The sequence below is a fragment of the Pelmatolapia mariae genome, linkage group LG16_19 (assembly GCF_036321145.2).
Source record: "Pelmatolapia mariae isolate MD_Pm_ZW linkage group LG16_19, Pm_UMD_F_2, whole genome shotgun sequence".
NCBI classification, from domain to species: domain Eukaryota; kingdom Metazoa; phylum Chordata; class Actinopteri; order Cichliformes; family Cichlidae; genus Pelmatolapia; species Pelmatolapia mariae.
Genome location: NC_086241.1, coordinates 32,550,205 through 32,574,144, shown reverse-complemented (window position 1 = coordinate 32,574,144; position 23,940 = coordinate 32,550,205). Strand labels below are relative to the sequence as shown.

The window sequence follows — 23,940 nt, the reverse complement described above, 5'->3', positions numbered from 1 at the left end:
ATCACTGACTCACAGTAAGAAGGTCCTGGGTTTGAATCCTTTGATGGCTGGGGTTTACATGTTCTTACTATACTGAGACAGGCAGCCACACGTTCTTACATCTGCATCCATGGCCAACTGAGAATCACCATTAACCTAATGTATATGGACTGTAAGAGGAAACTGGAGTATCTAGAACAGCGGCCCCCAACCCCCGGGCCTCGGACCGGTACCGGTCCGTGAGTCGTTTGGTACCGGGCCGCGAGATTTGAGGCTCAGGTGTGAAATGTATGGTTTTCAGGGTTTTTATCGGTTTTCAGCGTTATTTTGTTATCGTTTTTATCGTTAACTCGGTTTTCCTGGGTCTTTTCACGTGTGTTATGAATAAATCTTCTTTTTTCGGTACCAGTACTAGTTTTATTTTGTTGTATTTATCCGTGACACCTTAAAGGCCGGTCCGTGAAAATATTGTCGGGCATAAACAGGTCCGTGGCGCAAAAAAGGTTGGGGACCGCTGATCTAGAAGAAACCCATGCAGGGACAGTAAGAAAAAAAAAAGATAAACTCCACCTGGAATTCCACAACCATCAAATATGGTCAGCTGGTAAAATTTATTTGAAACCTACTCTTCCAGTTTCTCCATATGAGCCACTGACTTTTCGTTGGTGCCTTGTGTTGGGTCTATGTTTCCACAAGCCCCGCTAGTTCTAGAGACTTATTCATCATGAAGAAAACAAGACAGTCAGCGATCGATCGATTTTCCTTGCAAGGCTTCCTCGTCTGTCTAACACGAAAATGACCCCTAATCCGGCCTCCTCCCGCTGCCTTTTATTGAGAAACAGTTCACACAAAACACATCACAGCAAAGCAACGCCCACATGGTTCTAAGACAAGGCATTGTATGTATATGTGTGAACTTCTGTATGTATGTAAGAATGTGTGTGTGTGTGCGTGTGTGTGTGTGTGTGTGTGTGTGTGTGTGTGTCCTCCTGCTGGGCAGGAAGCTTACATCAAAAAGACCTTCACAAGGATGTGTCTGTAATAAAAGACTGCAGCCCCCCACCCAGAACCTCGAGAATCTGGGGAGGGGGACAGTGAAATTCCTTTCATCACAGAGTTAAAACAATGTAGAGATGGTAAGCATAAAAATGACAACATTTAACAATTCACTCTAACACCTTGCTTTTATCGGTCAGTTCTCAAACATCATTTCTGTTGTCGTCATGTTACTTATTCAGGCATTCTAATTGGCTCTCGAGCAGTCTGTCAAAACCAATCAGGGTAAAGATTTGGTGAAATATATTCTCCTGAATACTCAGATAGTTGAAGAAAAACACTACACAATTATGTTCCTTATATCTTTGTACTGTCATTGCCTTTCAGATTCATTTCTCCTTTTGCAAATCAGAACATCACTACTGCTGACATTGTGCTTTTCAGCTGGCAGAATGGAACTACATACATAAACTATATCACTTTGACGCTCCAAAACAATGACTACTACTAATAAATACTGATAATTTGTTGACCCTGAGCCCAAAATGAAGCAAATCTCTTCATATTATCATGGTTATTTTCTCTAGTTTCATTAAATTCAGTACGTTCAAGATATTTGCATCAACTACTGCAAATACATAAATCAAAACATAGTTACAAATTATATACTTTATTTTCTATTTTTATGCAGTACCTATATGCATAATAAACCATTGTGTATGTGGTAAAGCAAAAATTTGCTTACAAATTTGTTTCTTAGGATGTGATGCTGTAATGTAATGGATTACTTCTTAATGGCTGTGATACTGAAATGTTACTTCTTTAAGTTACCCAAAAACGCCAACCAGACACTTATAAAGAATATGACATCAGTTTGTTTCACAGAACCAAATCAGAATTTGCTCTTGGAAACGACACTGTTGAAAGGCATTAATAAAAATACCGGCAGGCTGCATGCATATCCATATATCACTGTCTACCACAGCTGACTTCTACAAATCAAATAGAAACAGGTGGTAATTCAGTCTTTTGGAGATGCCATTCAAAAGAAGAATGAAAACATGTTTTTTACTTGGTGGTTTCCACTGATACTCAATGCATTTGAATTTAGTATGAATGATCTTAAAAAGGTTCACAGTAATGAAATTAAATGTCATGACACAAGAATTTAGAAATTTATATCATTTATTGAAGTCGAAATGTAAAATTAGCACATGTCCATGATACGCCTCATGCTCATGAACCTCATCCCGCTCATTCCCATCTCCCTGAAGCTCCTGTACTCTCCGGGCCTCAGGTACATCATCCTGCCTCTGTAGTGGGGCTGCTCGTACATCAGCCAGTGGCCATCCATCACGTTGCAGGACATGCAGTCGGACATGCGGTAGCGGTCCATGATGCTGTCGCAGTCGTCCATCAGCTCGTACATCTGACCACCAAAGTTCTCCCTCTCATAGATCCTCATCCTGAACTGGCCTCTGTACTGTAGGGGAAACAGTTCACAACAAAGAATCAGAAAACCCTTCTAGGATATGTGGAGAAAATGATATCCACAGCTCGGCTTTCCTACCATGGGGATCATACGGCAAGACCTGATGCAGTCCCTCATGCCCATCATGCTCATGTAGTCTGAGTACTCGCCCCTCCTCATGAAATATTGGTTTCCCATGAAGTTGGGGCGGTCATAGACCATGAAGCAGCCACTCTCCACCCTGCAGGAGTGACACCTGCTCAGGTAGGAGGACATGTCAGAGCAGTCGCTCATGCACTCATAGGAGCGACCCTGGAAGTTCCTGTCCTCGTAGAAGATGATCTGAAAGAACAACAAAGCTCGTTAGAATAGAAATCCACAGATTTTTTTTTAATGAATAAAATTCTTTCCCATGCTTTACATACTCTGCCCATGGTCACGGTCTTCTGGTGGTTCCTCAGGACTGAGCTGTGGCTTCTGTGTATTCCTGTCAGTGGTAGCTGTTACTTTTATACCTGCACCGTGGGAAAATAGGATGTATGGCGTCTATTGTGCAAACCCCTGACCCAGCAACACGGCATAGAAGCCTACTGAGCAGTCAGGGAACTAAAGGGTTATTTTGTGACGCCACACTAGTGGAAATGCATGTAGTGTATACATGTGGTATTGTTGCTACACATAAAGAAAATAAATAGAAGCTTCCAACTGTAGTATGACAACCATTTCTGTTTTCAGTGTAAAGGATGTTTCATTTACTAACAGATGTTTTTGAAGTCATTATATGTTTATGTAAAAATATAAAACACTATAAATATAAATATGAACACTGTAGAGATCATTTCCTTTTTTGTGGTATGAAAACACACAAAAACTGATTTATTGTCCAATTAAGTAAGCATTAGATGCGGATCAGAAAACAGAAAAAAATAAGTTGTCAGGGAGATATGGTGGAGAGCCTGTGCAATATGTAAAGGTAGAAAGTTTTTGTTTTTTCTTCTCTTTTGTTTTTAGAAATTTGTTCAGCTACAAGTGAGCAACATGATAAGATTTAAAAACATGAATAACTGAAGCATTTCATGTAATCAATTTCCTCTGAACTAATAATTTAAATAAACTGAGCATTTTTTGGCTGCTTGTGAGGAGTGCAAGTTGTGGGAATACTAATATGTGAACAAGTTAAAATGATGAAGTTAGCAAACAGCATCCAGCACTAAGTCTGTCAGGATACCATTTAATAAGTTTCACTGCAGAGTTGCTGTTTATTTGGTTCAAATGAACAGACAACATGAGATCAAGTTGGTATAGACATTTATCAGCAGTTTTAATAGGAAAAGCATCACCAAATTATTTATATCCGCAATGGTTGTGCTCCATAAAAAGATAACTTCACTTTTTTTAAGCCTGTCTTAAACAATCCCACTATAATGTTTTTTTACATTTCCACCCGAAAAACATTACCATATTCAGTCAGCATTACCTCGAGAATGTAAAGGCCAAAATGAGCAACCTTCAGCTTATAAAGACTTTGCCTGCTTCGAAAGTCCAAACTGTCAAGATAAAAATTAAATATTCCATGCTTTACCACAGGGGTCTCAGACTCGCGGCCCGGGGGCCACTTGCGGCCTACATCACCCCTACTTGTGGCTCCTATATTGACGTGAAGAAATATAATGCAATTTGGCCCTTGAAGTTAATTTTTTTGTTGGGGAGGATTTGTTTGTTGTTGAGTCCAATGTTAAAATAAGTTCTTTAAAAAGCACAAAGTGATTTAATCTGAAGGCACTATGAGCAGAGAGCACAAACATGTTGAGGGATTGACTTTGTTAGTTATTTGTAAAGAAAAGTTTTCACTTATGTCTGCACTTTCATTTTGTTAAATACAAACAGTTATAGTTATATAATTAGAATTATTTGGTAGTTCATGAAAGGCTTCAGTTAGTTCAGAGTGAGAAAAAAATTTGTGTTCACGTTTGCAGTTTTGTTATACAATATTTGGAACCCCCCCCCCCAAAAAAAACAAAACACTACATTTTCGTAAATATTTGTGGCTGTTTTCTTTGTTGTTTGTTTGTTTTATTGTACTACCTTAACACTAAAGTGGCCCTCACATGAGATGACAGTGCCACAGCTCATTGAAGTTTGGGACCTATGCTCTACAAAAATCCAAAGTAAATATCTAATTGAGAATCTTATTTGGGACATCTTGCACAGTGTTTGTCTTGATGATTTTTTTCACAGTTGTTACCATTGCCAATAACATAATTCTACCTCCTGTGATGACATGACAATAATGGAACTGTTAGTGGACAAATTCACTTTTTTAACACAGTTATGTACCCCTGGAGTACCTAGAGATGTGCCAGATGAGCATCCCTTTTTTATTTGTATTGCTTTCTCCAGTGTTCAGAAAGCACGTCTCTGATTAAGTTGTCCAGACTATCAGCCAGCTCTGATGCGAAAGACCATTGCTGAGTAGCCCTTTTAAATTCTTGTCAAACAGCTGTGCTCCAACATTGTCATGACCTTGCTAGCTTACATAAAAGTAGTGTTCTCTTGTGGCTCTAAATCTTCCTTCCTTCAGGATCCAGAACAAACAAGATCCAGAAGCTTTCTTTTAATTTGTATGCAGTGTCCTCACCACAGCTGTAAAATCTCCGTCTTTAGGACACGCAGGGCAAGTACAGCTATCATTACCCTTCACTTTCATTATTGATGGCCCACAACATTATGAGAATTGTAACAAGTAGAAAGTCTGAAGACATAATGACATATCAAGACCAGTAGGCTGGGATTGAGTATAAGTTACTGGGTGTGCTGTGTGTAGAGTGTGCTAACCTAATCCTAGCTCCATTTATGTTACCTGTATAGATCTGATTTTTCCATCACTCTTATTTCTGCCACACAAAATGTATTTCAATAAAACCAAAAGATGTTCTTATGTACACACTTTCTGTTTCTGTTTTCACAGAGCAGAACAAGAAATCAGAACTGACTGAAAAGCAGCCCTATGCTAACCAGGAGTGCACCATGCATTAACATAAATAAAAGACAACTGTTGTGCTGTAATGTCGGCTTTATTTACATTTAAGCAATTTATTTTTCAGTGGCATGTGCTTCATATGACACAACACATTTCATAAGTAGAAGAGTTAAGTGACACCGTGGATAAACTATCAACAGTAAGAGCAGCCAGTTGCTGATAATTCATGCACTTTTCTCTCAGGTTTGTGAGTTTGCCAGGGAAGTCAACCCAAATGATGAACTGAAATTCTTTGTAGATATGAACTGTTTATTAACAGTTTATTTATTTTGTCTGTCTTGCCTAACAGGATTCCATGATACGTCTGATGGATCCAATCCTCATGTCCGTGGGACCCATCCCCATCTCCCTGAAGCTCCTGTACTCTCCAGGTCTCAGGTACATCATCCTGCCTCTGTAATGAGGCTGCTCGTACATCAGCCAGTGGCCATCCATCACGTTGGCAGACTGGCAGTCAGACATGCGGTAGCGGTCCATGATGTTGTCGCAGTCGTCCATCAGCTCGTACATCTGACCACCGAAGTTATCCCTCTCATAGATCTTCATCCTGAAAGGCCCTCTGTGCTGTGAAAGGACAGATCATTACTTAATCAGCAATATTAGAGTTGTTTTGTTTAACACATATAACTGCAGAAAATAGAAATAAGTAAAGCACAAAATGATTAACAAGCTTACAAGTTTGTGCACAGCACATGCAAGCAAAAAATATTCTCAGTGCCTGATAGATGCTTTTATTTTGAAACATGTGGGGTACCCCATAGTTTCTGTATATTTCTATATATTTTCAGGTCTTACATACCATGGGAATCATGCGGCAGGAACGGATGCAGTCGCTCATGCTCATTCCCATCAGCCGCTGGTTGTCAGGGTACTCTCCCCTTCTCACCAGCATCTGGTGGCCCATGTAGTTGGAACGTTCGTACACCATGAAACAGCCGCTCTCCACCCTACAGGAGTTGCAGCGGCTCAGGTAGGAGGTGAGCTCAGCACAGTCACTGCTGGTCTCATAGGAGCGACCCTGAAAATTCCTGTCCTCATAGAAGATGATCTGAAAATAAAACAGTTTAATGTATGATTTAATCAAGTGTTTATTGGTCTCAATTACAGCAACAGTTTGTAAATTTCTCTCTTACTCTGCCCATTTTGGTCGTCAATTCTGTCCCTGATTCCACTCGTACTTGGCCCAGCCAAGCTCTCTGTCACTTTTATACCCATCATGATGGCTAAATGATCTATGGAGCCATTGTTTTGAATATCTTACTCAGCAGGATACCATACAAGGCTATAATGTTTGTTAAATCGCTCTGTAAATGGTTATTATTCCAGACTGTATGCATCTGGTGCAGTGCCAACCTCTGTGGCTCTCATATGGGGTACAGGTGGGTGACAGTGAGCAGATGTATCAGCTGGGACTCTTTGTACTGTCAGTGATTGCTGTGTGTTGAAAAGCACTCTGTTACATCCTCGTGTTCAGTCTATTATGTGAATGCATATCAGAGCTGAGCAACTGATCAAATGTACAAATGTTTGAACTTTAGATTTAAATACAGTTACATTTGTGAAGAAAAGACTGTAGTTTTCACATCTCGGCAAATACATTTACTAGTTACCAGTACTGACTGGTGATCATGGTCTACCACTACATCTGCGGTCCCCAAACCCCGGGCCACGGACCGGTACCGGTCCGTGAGTCGTTTGGTACGAGGCTGCGAGAGTTGAGGCTTGGGTGTGAAATTTATGGTTTTCAGGGTTTTTAATCAGTTTTTATGATTATTTTTTTTATCATTTTTATCCCTGGGTCTTTTCCCGTGTGTTATGAATAAATCTTCTTTTTTTTGGTACCAGTACTGCTTTTATTTTGTTGTATTTATCTGCGACATCTTAAAGGCCTGTCTGTGAAAATATTGTCAGACATAAACCGGTCCGTAGCAAAAAAAAAGGTTGGGGACCTCTGATGTACATCATCCTCAGCAAGAATCAACAAAATATGTTTCTGTAATCTGGAAATTGTGCTGTCATTAGGTTTGTCTTGTAAAGTGGCTCTGCCTCCTTTGCTCAAGTCTTTTTAGGACTGTCTGCAGCACATGCAGTATGCTATACAGAAGAGCAAACAGAGTTACACATGCAAAAAGTATCTTTATATGGTAAGTTACTAATTTGCTTATGAAAGTTTTGTACATTGGTAGATATTCATGAACTGAAGTTTTTAAACAATCTATCTTGTTAATGATGTGAAGGCATTGGTGACACACAGCACTGTGGACTGAAATCTTGCAACATCTGAAAAGTCTCCTGCTCAAGAAGGCACATGTACTGGCAGTGAACATCTTAATGCTTCATTGCAGGCTTACGAGAGGATGCTGTGGTCACTTGAAAACCAAAATCAAACCCTTTGGCATCAACTTGACCTGGAGAAATAGAAATGCTGAGTATAACGTTCTCACAGTCAAACATTATGCTTTGTGATTGGTTTTCTGTTAAGGGTGCAGGACAACTTCATTGTATTGTTGGGCTAACAGACGGGACCACATACTATAAAATAGAGAACCCCCTTCAATCAGCCAAAACAATGAATATGGGTCATGGATGGGTCTTCCAGGGCAACAAAGGAGTGGCCAGAGAAGAAGCACGTTAAGGTCACGAAGTGGTCTAGCTGCCGTCTAGCCCTCAGTCGTATAGAAAATCTGTGGAGGGAACTGTAGGTTATTTGTTACCACGTAGCAGCCAAGAACCCTAAAACATGTAGAAAGCTTCTGTAAAAAAGGAGTAGGCCAAAATCCCTATTGAGAGGTGTACAAGAGTTTCTACATCAAGTCCTAAGTCATGTTTTGCTTATTTTACTGGCATGCAAACATGCATTCATACAATCATCGTCTCCATTTCTATTCATTTCTAGATTCTCTATGCATGTCTTTGGACCACGGGAGGAAGCCAGTATAGCCAGAAATATTGTGATTAAAACAGCATGTTTAATTTTATGTGTGATACTACTAATAAAATTTATTGTGAATACAAATCATTCAGTCTAAACTGTGTGTTGTAACCTGTGTAGCATATCAAATCCAGAGTGTCTTCACCATTGCTTTTGAAACATGACATGACAATCAAGGAAATGCATTTCCTGCTTTTTTTTTTTTATTTTTTTTATATCATTTTGACTCTCATATTGACCATATTTTACAAAAGGAGAAGCATGACTTGAAACTAGATATAAAGAAACTTGAGATCATGAACTGTTTAGTTTGGCCTGAGATCAAGAGAAATAAACGGTAATTTTATTTTAGATTTTTGCAATTCTTTGAGCAACAAGAGGTGCCACCTCCTGTTGGAGAAAGAAATCTGGTTTAAGGCACTCAAACACACTGGCTCCACTTTTCAGACCTGGAAGTTTTGTTCATGTTTTATATACACTGTTGTGACAATGTGTAATTTAACTGCATTTTGTACATATTTCTGCAACATGATATTTTCATAGCAGATATAATACTGTCTTAAGTTACACATATGCTCTTGTATTATTATTGTATGTGTTGTAGGATCTTCTCTAATGAAGATTGGGGCAACTATTTTTGTGATTATTATAAATAAACTAGAATTGCATTAGAAAGTAGAGGAATTGAATATCCCTCTATTATGTATGCAATTATAGCTCAGTAGTGTGCTTTTTAGCATACCTTTATCTTTGTGGGAACATCTAACTGACATAATGCTTTTCCTAGCTGCTTACCCTAACCATAACTATTAAAAATGAATAGCTAATCATGACCCTTACCCTAACCATAACCTAATTGTAACCCTGACACTAAAACCACATTTTGAGTCTGAAAAATACCTTTAAACTTGTGGGGACTGGGATTCTGTCCCCATAAGAATTGTTGGTTCCCACAAGTATAGTAAACTTACAGTTTTGGTCCCCACAGAGATATGAATACACAGTCACACACACACACACACACACACACACACACACACACACACACACACACACACACACACACACACACACACACACACACACACACACACAGACGTACATCTCAAATCTACTCAATATCAGATGGCATTAGTTTAATCTTTCACTTTATTATTCAGCGCATTGTTTTCCTTTGCATCAACAGGAATCCATTATACGTCTAGCAGAGCTGAGCCTCATGCCACTATATCCGATATCTCTCAAGCTCCTGTACTCTCCAGGTCTCAGGTAGACCATCCTGCCTCTGTAGTGGGGCTGCTCGTACATCAGCCAGTGGCCATCTATCACATTGCAGGACTGGCAGTCAGACAGGCTGTAGCGGTCCATGATGTTGTCACAGTCGTCCATCAGCTCGTGATTCGGGCCCTGGAAGTTCTCCCTCTCATAGATCCTCATCCTGTAAGAGCCTCGGTGCTGTTAGATAAAGGAGGAGAGGAAACGTTCAACCGTCTACAGTCAAATGTTGCTGATATCAGATTTGCAGACTTAGTGTGTGAAAAGCAGTTTCATCAGCTCAACAATATCATAGTTTCTAAAATCATATAAACTATGATATTATATGAACTAGACATTAAAAAGCACACAAACGTTGCTATGTTTTCCTTGTTGTAATCCCTGAGTACCTGAGGAATTAATCGGCAGGATCGGATAGAGTCACTCATGCCAAAAGACATGTAATCTGAGTACTCGCCCCTTCTCAGAAAATACTGGTTCCCCATATAGTTGGGGCGATCGTAGACCATGAAGCAGCCGTTCTCCACCCTGCAGGAGTTGCAGCGGCTCAGGTAGGAGGACATGTCAGAGCAGTCGCTCATGCACTCATAGGAGCGACCCTGGAAGTTCCTGTCCTCGTAGAAGATGATCTGTGGAAAAGAAAGAAAAAACTTTACAAAATTGATTTAGAAAAGATGTCAGAGCAGACCTTTTATTTTATTTCTCTCCATTGCTCATCTGCAGAGTTTGTCTTAAATTTGAAAAGTGCTTGTTTTCTGGTCTGCTCTCTGCATACCTTGCCCATGTTTGATGTTCTGTATTTGTGGGAAACTGTCCAACAACCTGTGGCTGCCAGACAGCTTTTATACTTGATACGCGCTGTAACAGGGTTTTGTCATTCAAATTATCTGGAAGCTGATGAATAAGCAGCTCTGCGATCGCTGTTAATTTCATTTGTGCCATCACGATCCAGAACAAAGGGAGGGGAAGTGGATGGAAGACACAAGGCCGGAGAGGAGGGAGGAGAACTGAGCTACAGTTTCTACATGTCTTCACACAAATCTTCATTTGGTCGCATTTAACCTGTGTGTTTGGCTTAATTGTTGTACTTTGTTTGGATGTATCAATTCAGACCAGTAAGAATTCACTATCATCATTTTCAAACGACCATAGGTTTACTTTACTGCATCTGCAAAAATTTGTATTTGCAATCATAATACCATGAAATGCAACACGTCTGTTTAAAGAAAAACAAAAAAAACAACCCCAAAACAAAACACACACACCCCTCCCCCATTAGTTTTGCAGGTCCTGTGATGAAGTGCCTACAAGCTGCATTCTTTCTAATGGTCAGCAAGGGACAACTATATGGTGGCAAAATCAAGTCTATCAAGTCAATCTATCTATCTATCTGCAGTGGGGGAAATATTGATTTCCCCCACTGCAGATGCATTTGATTTTGAGAATACCAACCAAAGATCTAATATTTTGTTTTTCTCTGGCTTTTTCCCAGCTGTGTCTCCATGAGAATCTGTGAGTCATCCTTTGTCTATGTTTTGGAGAAAAGGAAAACAAACTGAAAATGCCAATACTTTGATGAACAGTTAAATAAGAACAGATTAGTATGACATACAGACAGCACAGGGTTAGGGTTGGGTAATAGATCATGACTGATCAATTATGATCTATACCTCACAAGGTTAAAGAGATTTGGGAAAAATAGCAAGAATGGAAATTAAAGAAGTCAGCGAATTTCTGCATTTGCTTTGAGTAAAACTGTTTTCAGTGTACAATGTATACAATGCATTATATAAGAGATGTAAGAAAACCAAAAGAATTTACAGTTAAGTGTATCGCTGGCAGTAATGATGACTTTAACATAGAGTGTTTAGTGTGTATTTAATCATTTTTAACTAGTTTAATGACTGTTTAGCATTTTTATGTAACTTTTGTATGTATTTAAACATACACAAAATCATCAGACTACTGAATTAAATGTAACTAAAATGAAAACCAAATTAAGTTTAACTCTGTTTAATATGTACTATAATCAGAAACCATGCCCATCATGGAGCATCCTAAGCCAACAGTGACCTGTAATTACCAACCTTTTTGATCACTCATCAAAGAAAATAACAGAAAATTTAATGGATATTATGTCCAATAGTACCACTGTTTATACAAGTCATATTATAGAATATATTTAAACTTTAATTTGGCAGTCTGTGGGAGCGCACTTGTTGTAAGACTAAGGTAATTTACAGGTGAAAACATCTTTAGATTAGGGTGCAAAATACATGAATTACTGACAAGAACAAGACAAATATGGATATAAATTAGTGATAAAAGCAGCAAGAGATCCTATTTTCAGTGTTAAATACAGCCAACAGTCATCCAAAACTAAATGCTGCCTTGCTTCTTCTTGCCCTCATGATAAAATGCATTAGTTATCTCATCCTGCAAAAAACAAACCGTAAATGTGGATAAATAACCAAATGATTTCCAGGTCTACAAAAAGAGAGTGCTGACCGAGACTAAGAATTCAGTGGAAAAAACAACAACACATTTATCATCAAGTAGTAGTACTTTTACATGTCACATTTGGCACTTCTTTGATATGAGGCTATCACATGTAGACAAAGGGAAATCAAACTTGACCAAACCATTTTGCTGATATGCAAATCAAGGTAATTTAGATGACAATAGCTTTCCCTCGTCTGCACATTCTACTTTTCAATATAAGCCACAACACAGCTGCAGCTGGATGGCAGGCAAGCAATATCAGTAACAATGGTGAAGGTAAGGAACAAATGCTGTTTGAGTGAATAGAGTGCAAACTATCGTCTGTCTTATTTGCATAAGAAGTCAAAGTATTCTAATGTTGTAAAATACTGAGTAATTTTTGTATATTCATCTGTCCAGATTGCGTTCTTTGAAGACAAGAACTTCCAAGGCTGTAGTCATGAGTGCAGTACTGACAGTCCTGACCTGACCTCATATTTTAGTCGCTGCAATTCCATTAAGGTGGATAGCGGGTGCTGGGTGCTGTATGAGCATCCCAACTACACAGGCTCCCAGTACATCCTGAGCCCGGGTGAATACCCCGATCACCAGCATTGGATGGGATTCAACGATAGCATCAAGTCATGTCGTTCAATTAAAAACGTAAGGCGGTAGACACTAACATTCATTCTTTAGAATTGATTTGCCTTTTTAATGTAACAGGTCTGACAATATCATAATGTGACCCAGTTTCTCCAAGGTTCAATAGGCCTATTCTAACAAGTTGTAGAGGAGTGCTTGGCTACAGCAAAATACCACAGAGTGCACCAACCAAGCAGTAATCAGTCAAAGACCAACAGACAAAAAGGAGAGATAAAAGGCTCATGATTTGGCAGCTGGGTGCTTTATGCCCGTGCCAATGCACATCAATTATTTAAGGAAAGTGGGAAAACAGCCAAGAAACCCATGTGTAGATTTGAGTTCAAAGTATTATTATTTAATGCGAAACACCAACTTGATTTTGTGAGATTTGACTTGCTACAGGTCTATGGAAAATCCTGGAAGATCAGATTCTACGACAAGCAGGATTTTGGAGGCCAGGCAGCTGAGTGTGTCGAAGACTGCCCTTCAGTTTATGAGACCTTCAAGTTTCGGGAATTGCGCTCCTGCGTAGTGATGGATGGTGCATGGGTCCTGTATGAGCAACCAGACTACCATGGACACCAGTATTTCCTGGAACGTGGAGAGTACCCCAACTATACAGACTGGGGCGCCAACTCCCCTGCTGCAGGATCCTTCCGAATGATCACAGAACTCTAGAGCAGCAGCAACAAAGTAGGGTTCTGCAGCTTGTGAAAAAGTTATCCAAGCCAACAATGTTCTTAATCTGACAGACGGATCAAGCTGCAGGACTCTGTATTCTAGAACATTGCTTGGTTGTTGTTGGTTGTCTTGCTGATAAGACAACCAACAGAGTCTTGATACCATGGAAGTCTTGTAACCTTTAAATAAGTTCTAGAACTCTTGAAGAAGATCCGGAAGTTCCTCCCTCCAACACTGTTTTTCCCTCCTGTACCCTGTACTTCTTTCCAGCACTCCAAGTGCTATACTTAAATGAATAAATACACTTCTTACTCATAACAATGCAGCCTCTGTTGTTTCTTATTACATTACCTGTTATGTCAGCTGCTTTTAGTCTCTCCTTCATCTTCTTTAAACCTTTTTTGAAGTTGCTTAAGTCAACCCAGAGGTCAAGTTATATATATGCATAATCAGATGAGAAAAAACAAGTAAATTTAACAACAGGAAGATGAAAGTTCTTTTACAAACCCATAAAAGTTAAACATTTTCAAATAATGCATGTTGCTGAGTGAAATAATGACTGCACAAAGATAAAGACCCTCTTGCAAAGTTGTAGTTTTTACATTTCCACTCTATGGCTCAGTACAAATATGTAAAATAAGATATAAAACGATGATATAGTGTTTATTTGCATATGATCATTTTAGAAAAGTGTATGTACACTTTTTTGCATAAGCACTGATACACTGTGTTTATTACACTCTTTGGTACACACTATATCACTCTGTGGTTACTGAACTTTACTAAACAAATTAACTGAGTATAACATAAGCTTCATTTTTAGGCATCCTGCAGTATTTAGGTTCATGAAGAAAATAACAGAAAAATGCATTTTCAGATGGCCATTTTCAACTGTAAAATCAAAAATCAATAATCACTGTACCAATATAGAACCTATACTATGAATAGGGCTAAACTTAAAATGATTGTTTTTACATTGATAAAATGCATCATAATTGAATTTCTTAACTTCCATCACATAACTTAACCATCACATTGCAAGTGACCTATTCTGGGTTAGGTTACATTTTGTCTTCTTACATATTTGGCATAGAATAATGGATAGTACACCCGTAGTATAAAGGGAAGAACTCCGTCTAAGAGAGTTGATTTGAAGCTATTTCTATTTCAAAGACACACCCTTAGCTGCTGGCTGGTCATTGGTGGATGTTAACAGGTTATAATGATCTTGTAAGGTTATGAACTTACTAAAACATTGCTGTAATGTTCTCATATTTTTTAGTGTTTTTTTTTTTTAGCAAATTCACTGATTGGGAACTTGACTCAAAATACTCTACTTTTATATGGTTTTTCTTTTTTTCTTTTTTTTGATATTGGGAATTTCTCCTAAAAGATATGATTTGTGAGTCCAGTGGTCCCTCGCTATAACGTGGTTCACCTTTCGCGGCCTCGCTGTTTAGCGAATTTTTTGTGTGCAATTTTGCTTTATTTATTTATTTATTTTTACAGCGCATTGTGTTCTGCGTCCTGATTGGCTGTAGACTATTGTCAATCAATCTTGTGCCATATCTCCTGTACAGTACAGAATGCATTCAGCTTGTCAAATATACATAAATCTGTATATTTGAATGTGCTGTACTGTATGTTTGTAAGTTTTCTCCCTAACAAACACAACAATGTCAACGAAACATCGTCACCTGCGGGAGCCTTTGGTTTCGTTCTATAATACTGGACTTATTTTTCTACAAGGTTTTAACTTTGAGAGCGTTTAAATAAGAGAGAGAAAAGTGTGAAAATGTTCATGCCTCTCTGAGAAACGTGTATAAAGTGTGTAGTGAGGGGTTTTACAGCCTTAAAACATTTATAATAATTGTAAAAAATAAAGTTCGCTACTTCGCCGATTTCACTTATCGTGGGTTATTTTTAGAACGTAACTCCCGCGATAAACGAGGGACCTCTGTACACCAGTTCAGTTAATGTTTTATCATTCAAGGATACACATACACTACTTGCTTCCATGATTGCATGTAGATAATAATACAAAACAAAAAAGGTTAAAAAAAGGATCATAGATTTTATTTGAACTCAAACTTTCATAATCAACAGCTTAACAAAAGCTTTACATAAAACTGCACACAAAAACACATTTATAGCTGTGCTTCAAATCTGTTTAGACCAAGCAGGTTTAGATTCTTGGCACTGCTAAACAATCATTGTGTTCGGAAAAGCAATTCAGTGAGTAAGAACAATAGGCAGACTCTAGACGAATATTTGAATTGTAATAATGGTTACAGGCACTGCTAACCATGCATTTGGTAGTATTGTCTCTGCCATGTATAAAGAGTACTACGTTGGTAACTTAGTGTAGTATTTTAGGCTCGACAGATGGAGAAGGTGAGAATTTACAGCATTCATAGACGCTCTAATTGGGCTCTAAATTTAGTGCTGTAGATATTTCAGTTAACACAGATTCAGATTGAATTCGATACGAGTAAAATTCTGTATAATTCTGCTCTTTCTAGATTGTGTTTTTTGAAGATCAGGACTTCAAAGGAAAGTCCTATGACTGCAAAGGGGACTCAGCAGACCTGCATGGTTACATCCGCCGATGCAATTCAGTGAAAGTAGAAGGTGGCTGGTGGGTTCTGTACGAGCGCAACAACTTCACCGGCTACCAATATGTCATTGGTCCAGGAGAGTACAATAATTACGGCTCCTGGATGGGATTCAATGACTGTGTAAGATCCTGCAGGATCATCAGAAATGTAAGTCTCTGTCTAGAAGTGATCAGTAGAAAAACACGTCACACGTCAAACTGACCACATTTCTTTACTTTCAGCCCAAAGGGCCCTACAAGCTGATGCTGTATGAACGACTTAACTTTATTGGCCAATCTCTGGAGCTGACAGAAAGCATAAAGTCAGTCCAGGACAAATGGATCCGGCAAGAAGTCCAGTCCTGCAAGGTTCTAGAGGGGACCTGGGTGTTCTTTGAACACCCCAACTTCAGCGGCCGTCAGTACCTGCTGGAGAAAGGGGAGTACCACCACTGCTCAGAGTGGGGAGCTCTGAAAGCAGTTGTAGGCTCCATCAGAAGAATCATACAGGCTTAAAATGTGACCTGTTAATCAAATAAATTGTTTTAATTTGAATGTGTCATTGCATTTGTCTCTTCTTGTGAATACATTAAGGGGAGATCGCATGATCTCAATCTTTTCACCACAAGAAATGAAAATATATATTCTCTCAAATGTTGTATTGCTCCTAATTCTACATGTAGCTGTACATCATAACACTATAAATCTTCACTTGTTTTGGCTACATGGCTTATTTTGGTGGCTGTAGCTTCTAATATGCAGGCTTCCCTCACTTGTCATGAACCGAAGTTCAGTGCACAAGCTGGACCCAGACGCAGAGACAACACGCACAGGAGTACGAAAAATTAAACTTTATTTCAACTAAAGGTGTCCCGGAAGGGTCAAAGGAAAACACGCGAGAAACTAGAAAAACCAAGGGATCGGGAGATGAGTGACGCAGGAACGCCGTAATCGGGACTGCGGGAGGCTGCAACAGAAAGAAGAAGAGAATTACTGGGGAGCAGGGAAAACAGCAGCATACCTGGGGGAGAGTATGAGTCTTACAGTCAAAGCGGGGCCGTGGAAGCCGGAGGGAGGGGTGAGGGTCCGCGGGGGGAGCTCCAGGAAAGTTGAGGTGATTGGTGCCGGAGGCGATCCAAATTCCAGATGGGCAGGTGGACAGGTAGGTGGCTCAAAAACACGCCGAGCTGTTACCGCTGTGAGACGACTAACGGACTGGCGTGGAGCAGCTGGCTGGGCTGGATCAAATAGTCCACCTGATAATCGCCTGGGATGGGATGCAGGTGTGGAGTTAACAGCCACACCCGTGGGCGTGGGCATCCCGTCAGCTCCTCGGACACCGGGCTGCGGACCATGACATCACTGATATAAATATTGTGATATTTAGGTTTTTTTTTTTAGAATATCAAAGATTTACAGAATCTTTACTCATTTATTTGTAGCAATAACAATCAGATCTGCCAGCCAATGCAGAGACATACATGAAATCTTTCTCTTCCTCTATTCAGATTACTGCCCCCCAAACAACAGTGAAAGAAATGATCAAAAGGTAAAACCTTTACCTCGCTCTTATTATCATTGGTGACCAATGTTCCCTCTAATTTTTCATGTGTCTGAGCGAACACACAAACTCCCTGAGCGATCCCTTGGACCACTGTGAGCGACATCAGACGTGTGCACTGTGGTCACGCCAGCATCAAATCCATCCAAGTTACATGGTTTATTAAAATAATCAAATTACAGCATTTACATTTATGTTAGACTACTTTTAATTAACTGCTTTAGCCCACTTACAATGAAAATTAAAAAAAATCTTGTTCATGACCTGGGTAGTATGTTAACACTATTGGAAGTAAAAATAACTTGAACTCCAATTTTAAAAACACAACTTTCTTTCTTTCTTTTTTTTCATAAAGCTCTGACTTGTATTATGAGTCTGTGGTCGGGGAGAGAGTCCTGTAACTCTCTGTCTGCAAAATACAGTATATAATGACCAATGTTGGGCAATTAATTATATAGTTACTTCTTCAAAAAAGTTACTCAGTTTGGCAAACAACAAGGTTTTTTGCAGCTTTTTTTTTAATGCAGCCAAGGCGTTTTTAAATAAACATTTCAAACTATTTACAGAACAATCAGCTGTTCTGATAATTTGTGTGGCATCAAATCTGATGCCACACAAATTATTTGTGCCTCTCCAAAAAATAATTTCTGTCCACTATGAGATAAAGGAGAACAACAGCCTGATACCTGCAGGCATGACAACAGGAGATGTATCACTCCTGTAGCACCTGTAACATTCAGCAGTCGCCTCATTGTTCTGACACACACAACAAAACTATTGACTACACTACACACTAACTACACAAGATTTGTGCTAAACGTCGCAAATCTCTCACATCTCAAAACACCGCCGTCACTCCTAAAACTTCCCCCCGTGTCTTAACAACTAGATGCCACGATGCCATATCATTTTTTGATTGGTCGACATGGTACTTATTTCGACCAATGGGAAAGGGTGGGGGGTTGGTTTTGTTTTTGCTCACAGGCTGAGAGTGCTTTCGAGCGTTTTCCTTATAAAACGCCGTTTTTACCGTTTCTTCCCGCAGTAAATATAAACAACGATAGTATTCAGGAAGAAAACCAAACATTGCATAGATTTTTTTTTTAATCATAACTCTGGTTTTACGTGGCCTATCAACACAATTTAAAAACTGGTATAAAGTCCACACTTTTTCCGTCAGTTGTTCCGTCTGTCCTGCTCACATCTCCAATGGTTGTACACGTTGTCATTAACGTGGCTTCACTCCACATCAGCCACGCCGCTTTGCTAGCTAAAACACCGGTGTCGGCACATAAGGACGCTGTCATAGCCTGTCAACCACGTTGATTGGCTGCGTATATACGAACGTGAATTGCATCATTGGCTGGACTATGGGATAAGGTGGCATCGTTCTAAACACATACAGGAGCAGCCAGTGACTTACTGACTAACACTGCAAAACAGAATTGTTAACGTATTTATTTTCATTTCAATTCAGGTTAGATTTTTTTTTTGTGCGCAGAGACCGTGCCAGCAGTGCGCAATTGCGCACGTGCGCAGCTTAGAGGGAACATTGTTGGTGACCCATCTAAGCATAAGATTAATTTTCGCCCGTTTCGAGGTTAGCCAGGCGGCTAATGCCATCTACCGCCTGACTACCGAGGACAGTGACGTCATCAGCGAGAGACCGGTGACCAGCATCGCGGAGCATGACGTCTGAGCGGCATTGAGGAGAGTGAACACAAGGAAAGCGGCGGGGCCAGACGGCATCACCGGCCGTCTGCTGCGCTGCTGTGCTGACCAGCTAGCAGGTGTGTTCACTTACATCTTCAACTAGTCCCTGGCGAAGTCTGTGGTCCCCACATTCTTCAAAAGATCCACCATCATCCCGGTGCCCAAGAACAGCAAACCCTCATCCCTGAACGATTACCGGCCAGTTGCACTGACCTCGGTAGTAATGAAGGTGTTTGAGAGGCTGCTGAAGAACATCATCTCCTCCTCCATCCCAGACACCACAGATCCGCTCCAGTTCGCCTACCGACCCAACAGATCCACTGAGGACGCCATCGCCCACGTCCTGCACACCACCCTCAGCCACGTGGACAAGAAACAGGGTAACTATGTGAGAATGCTGTTTGTTGATTACAGTTCAGCGTTTAACACAATAGTGCCCAGCAGACTGTTCACAAAGCTCAGGGATCTGGGACTCAACAGCCGTCTGTGTGCGTGGGTGTTGGACTTCCTCACTGGCAGAACTCAGGTGGTGAGGGTGGGTAGGTGTGTCTCCGACAGCATCACCATCAACACAGGAGCACCACAGGGGTGTGTCCTCTACTCCCTCTACACTTCAGACTGTGTGGCCACCCACGGCTCCAACACCATTGTGAAGTTTGCTGACGACACAGTGGTGTTGGGTGCCATCTCCAACAGCGATGAGGCGGCCTACATGGACGAAGTGAAGAATCTGGCATCATGGTGCCAGGACAACCACCTCCAGCTGAACGTCGGCAAGACCAAGGAGCTGGTGGTGGACTTCAGAAGGAGTCAGCACAGAGACTACAAGCCCATTATCATTAATGGAGCTCCAGTAGAGAGGGTGCAGTCCTTTAAGTATCTTGGCGTCCACATCTCCTCAGACCTGACATGGTCTGCCCACATTCAGGCCCAGACCAAAAAGGCTAGGCAGCGCCTGTATCACCTACGACAACTGAGGAAGTTCAGGGTCTCTCCAAAGATCCTCAGGATCTTCTATACAGGCGCTGTGGAGAGCATCCTCACACAGAACATGACATCGTGGTTTGGAAACAGCTGTGGGAAGGACCAAAAAGCTCTCCAGAGAGTGATCCGTACAGCAGAACGCTGCCGCAGGATTGCTCTCCCCCCGCTTCAGGACACCTACACCAGGAGATGCCGGACTAGAGCAACGCAGATACTGAAGGACCCGTCCCATCCTGGCAACAAACTGTTCCAACTTCTACAATCTGGTAGAAGGTTCCGCATCATCCGGGCAAGGACAGAGAGACTCAAGAGGAGCTTCTATCCTCAAGCCATCCGGGCCCTAAACCAACCCCCCCCCCCCCCCCCCCCCCCCCCACACACACACACACACACACACACCCGCCCTCTCACATCATCTATAATTGACTGAGACTCTCCTCCAGACACTCAATTCCTTTAACTTTAAATATGTTTATATTGTCCATTCTGTAAAATAGTCAGATGTCTATTCATATTAATGTACAGAATTCACCTGCTTGCTGCTACTACTGCACATTCACCCAATGTATATACTATATATATATATATATTTATAATGTTATTCCTCTACCCCCCCCCCCCCCCCCCCCCTTTTTTTGCACATGTTGAGGAGCGTGTCAGGATACATTTCACTGTGTGTTATACTTGTATAACTATGCATGTGACAAATAAAGAACCTTGAACCTTGAACCTTGAACCTTGAGATTAGGTGCAGGCTTTGGTTTAAGTTGATGCATTTTTATATAACCTGCTTGGAACACGTTTAGGGTGAGGGTTGACTTTTGTTTTAGCCACGTGCTAATAAGGTAAAAACCCAAAAGATGTTACGTTTCCAATGAAATCGTATACAGTTTGGCACTGACATCGTTTTAAACAGCTAAAAATGACCTGAATGAAGTTAAGAGGTTATGATTTAAATGTGCATATCAAGATGTCAAGATATTAACTGTACTGCAAAAACAAAAAACACAAACAAATCCTCACATTTGGAAGGCTAGAAATATAAAATGTCTAATGAAAATGTCAAAAAAAATTAGCACAGCTAATAATCAGACTTTATGAGTAATTCCAAATTATCCACTACAAGTTGGAATTAAATCACTGAAGAAAAACAGCCCTGCACTTCTGCACTCTTGGAGTCATAAATTATGCTGTAAACAAACCCAGCAGATGATATGTCTCTGGCAGAGACATGTGATAGCTGTCAGCTGACTTTGTACCAAGGTGGGGTTGCTGATGGAGGGTGGAGCATCATCTGTCCCCTCCACTCAAGCCTAGTTAAAGCCAGTATCATGTTGCTATGTGGCCACAAGCCAACTTCACAGCATCAGGTGCAGCTGCAGCAGCTTTGCAGCAGACACTTTAATTGGATCAATAAATCGTTTCTGGAATCGGGCTTTGACAGATCAAAAGGTCAGCCACTGTAAACACTGTATAAAGCTAAAACAAATGCAGCATCAGCCATTGTGCTGATATAAATGCTGAGGCAATTAAAATAACAATGATGCCCCTGGCAGTGCATTTCAGTGTGCCCACATACACTGCATATATAAATCTGGACCAGGGCTATAGGCAATATTGTCTATGTAAAAGGTGGGATAAAGAAACGGTGCTTAAAAATTGGTGTGAGGGCCAAACATGGACCGTGTGGGAAAGGTAGGAGGACAAACATTATCTGATTTAAAGATTCAACTGCAGCAGCACCTCGAGCATGAAGTGTGAATATGCATATCCATTTACAGATCGTGTTTTATGAAGACAGAAACTTCCAAGGTCGCTATTATGAGTGCAGCAGTGACTGTCCAGAGCTGAACGCCCATTTCAGTCACTGCAACTCTATCCGCGTGGATAGTGGGTCCTGGGTACTCTACGAGAGGCCTAACTACATGGGCTACCAGTACATACTGACCAGGGGGGAGTATCCAGATTATCAGAGCTGGATGGGCTACAATGACAGCATCAGGTCATGTCGGATCATACGGAACGTGAGTGGAATTAATCAGTCTTTAGTAACTTTTCACCTCATGTCATTAGTGTGATAGTTTAACTGTCTATTCCAGATGTTACATTTATTGACAATGAAAACCCAAGTTAGTCTTCAATTAGGTTCAGGTTTTAATCAGTTTTATGACAAATTAGACTGAAGAGCTTAGAAATGATAAATGATTTATATTCCAAGATCAATGTCGGATATTTGCTAGTGTCTTTTTCAAATAGATTTTTTTTAATGCATACTGCATTCACATGGCTGTAGATGCCAGTTAGCACTGTTGCTTCACAGCAAGAAGGTCCTGAGTTCAATTCCACCATCAGGCCGGGATCTTTCTGTGTGGATTTTGCATGTTCTCGGCGGGTACTCCGGCTTTCTCCCACAGTCCAAAGACATGCAGTTAGTGGGGATAGGTTAACTGGAAACTCTAAATTGTCCATAGGTGTGAATGTGAGTGCGAATGGTCGTCTGTGTCTATGTGTTAGCCCTGCAACAGACTGGCGACCTGTCCAGGGTGTACCCTGCTTCTCGCCCTAAGACAGCTGGGCTCAATCCTCTGCTTTGTTTCACCCATCAGTTTCCCTGATGCGCAACCAATAGCAATGTTACTTTGAAAACTAAGAAAACAAATCAGTAGAGTATAATCACAACTTCATGATATACAAAATCAGAGACATGTCACATCTGTGAGGTAAAACACAAATGGTATTACCACTCAGACTGAATTGATGTTTGCATTACAGACCTCTGGTGCATTCAGGGTCCGTGTTTATGAGCGTCCTGACTTCAGCGGTCAGATGTTGGACTGCACTGAAGATGAGAACAACCTGCCCGACCGCTGGCACCACCGCGAGGTTCACTCTGCCCAAGTGCAGGATGGCGCCTGGGTCTTCTACGAGCTTCCCAACTATCGTGGACGCCAGTATCTCCTGGAAAGAGGAGAGTACCGCCGCTTCAATGAGTGGGCTGCCATGAGTCCCAATGTGGGGTCTTTCCGCCGTGTCCATGACATTTAGACAGTCTATCGCATGTTTTCAGTCTATCTCATGTTCTTTGCACATTTAATAAAAAAGAATTGTGCTCAGTATGTATATCCCTTCATGCTCATGAGTGCTGGAAAGTGTAAAATGATTTTCAAACCCTCCTCTGTCCTGATGAAAGAGAGCATGATTTATTAAATTTCAAAATTCCTCTAATTCTTCTTTTACTCGTAACGCCCTCTTTACTGCATCCACGACCTGATCTAAGCTTTTCCTCAAGCAATACAGATTGCTGACATCATCATCAGCTAATGACATCATTACCAAATGAATTTGAACAATTTTATGAATATTGTTTACAGTAAATTCACTGAGAATAGGTATAAGCAGGATGGAGTGGGTGGGGATGGGTGTTGGGGTGATTTCTGAAAGAAGGATAGCAACAAGATGAAAATGAGACTTTCTGTAATGTATAGTTTGGAGATGGTGGCACTGGAGGCGTTAGGCTGTCAGAGTTGAATATGCTGAGGTTTTCTCTGGGAGTGACCAGCTTAGGCTGAACAGATGGTTGGGAACATGT

At 40.7% G+C, this 23,940-nt stretch overlaps 6 protein-coding genes across 7 annotated transcripts; 3 read left to right on the top strand and 3 right to left on the bottom strand.

Annotated features, from left to right (window-relative positions):
- Positions 1–2,182: 2,182 nt before the first annotated feature.
- On the bottom strand, positions 2,183–2,880 carry LOC134645037 (gamma-crystallin M3-like). Its single transcript, XM_063498276.1, has 3 exons — positions 2,872–2,880; positions 2,546–2,788; positions 2,183–2,458 (listed from the first exon to the last, which is right to left on the bottom strand). Exons 1-3 carry the CDS (start codon positions 2,878–2,880, stop codon positions 2,183–2,185), a joined length of 528 nt encoding a protein of 175 aa, XP_063354346.1.
- A 2,888-nt stretch (positions 2,881–5,768) lies between these two features.
- Positions 5,769–6,628, bottom strand: LOC134645036 (gamma-crystallin M3-like). Its single transcript, XM_063498273.1, has 3 exons — positions 6,620–6,628; positions 6,286–6,534; positions 5,769–6,050 (listed from the first exon to the last, which is right to left on the bottom strand). Exons 1-3 carry the CDS (start codon positions 6,626–6,628, stop codon positions 5,769–5,771), a joined length of 540 nt encoding a protein of 179 aa, XP_063354343.1.
- Positions 6,629–9,597: 2,969 nt separating this feature from the next.
- On the bottom strand, positions 9,598–10,477 carry LOC134645039 (gamma-crystallin M3-like). The gene is made up of 3 exons (XM_063498278.2): positions 10,469–10,477; positions 10,083–10,322; positions 9,598–9,873 (listed from the first exon to the last, which is right to left on the bottom strand). The coding sequence occupies exons 1-3, from the start codon at positions 10,475–10,477 to the stop codon at positions 9,598–9,600; spliced, it is 525 nt and encodes a 174-aa protein (XP_063354348.2).
- A 1,254-nt stretch (positions 10,478–11,731) lies between these two features.
- Positions 11,732–13,494, top strand: LOC134644552 (gamma-crystallin M2-like). The gene is made up of 3 exons (XM_063497640.1): positions 11,732–11,768; positions 12,569–12,837; positions 13,219–13,494. The coding sequence occupies exons 1-3, from the start codon at positions 11,732–11,734 to the stop codon at positions 13,492–13,494; spliced, it is 582 nt and encodes a 193-aa protein (XP_063353710.1).
- A 2,388-nt stretch (positions 13,495–15,882) lies between these two features.
- Positions 15,883–16,609, top strand: LOC134644551 (gamma-crystallin S-1-like). The gene is made up of 3 exons (XM_063497639.1): positions 15,883–15,891; positions 16,020–16,262; positions 16,337–16,609. Exons 1-3 carry the CDS (start codon positions 15,883–15,885, stop codon positions 16,607–16,609), a joined length of 525 nt encoding a protein of 174 aa, XP_063353709.1.
- Positions 16,610–21,397: 4,788 nt separating this feature from the next.
- Positions 21,398–23,396, top strand: crygs3 (crystallin, gamma S3). Of its 2 annotated transcripts, none has more exons than XM_063497928.1 (3): positions 21,398–21,412; positions 22,133–22,375; positions 23,124–23,396. In XM_063497928.1, the coding sequence occupies exons 1-3, from the start codon at positions 21,398–21,400 to the stop codon at positions 23,394–23,396; spliced, it is 531 nt and encodes a 176-aa protein (XP_063353998.1). The 2 variants fall into 2 exon arrangements, with proteins under 2 accessions (XP_063353998.1, XP_063353997.1); XM_063497927.1 differs by lacking the exon at positions 21,398–21,412 and adding an exon at positions 22,029–22,046.
- Positions 23,397–23,940: the final 544 nt, after the last annotated feature.

Coding starts and splice junctions, on each gene's coding strand:
- LOC134645037 (XM_063498276.1), bottom strand. Junction 2,459..2,545: donor CTTGCCGTATGATCCCCATG/GTAGGAAAGCCG, acceptor TTTCCCCTACAG/TACAGAGGCCAGTTCAGGAT.
- LOC134645036 (XM_063498273.1), bottom strand. Junction 6,051..6,285: donor CCTGCCGCATGATTCCCATG/GTATGTAAGACC, acceptor GTCCTTTCACAG/CACAGAGGGCCTTTCAGGAT.
- LOC134645039 (XM_063498278.2), bottom strand. Junction 9,874..10,082: donor CCTGCCGATTAATTCCTCAG/GTACTCAGGGAT, acceptor TTTATCTAACAG/CACCGAGGCTCTTACAGGAT.
- LOC134644552 (XM_063497640.1), top strand. CDS start 11,732: ATGCCCATCATGGAGCATCCTAAGCCAACAGTGACCT. Junction 11,769..12,568: donor TCCTAAGCCAACAGTGACCT/GTAATTACCAAC, acceptor TAAAATACTGAG/TAATTTTTGTATATTCATCT. Junction 12,838..13,218: donor CATGTCGTTCAATTAAAAAC/GTAAGGCGGTAG, acceptor GACTTGCTACAG/GTCTATGGAAAATCCTGGAA.
- LOC134644551 (XM_063497639.1), top strand. Junction 16,263..16,336: donor CCTGCAGGATCATCAGAAAT/GTAAGTCTCTGT, acceptor CTTTACTTTCAG/CCCAAAGGGCCCTACAAGCT.
- crygs3 (XM_063497927.1), top strand. Junction 22,376..23,123: donor CATGTCGGATCATACGGAAC/GTGAGTGGAATT, acceptor TTTGCATTACAG/ACCTCTGGTGCATTCAGGGT.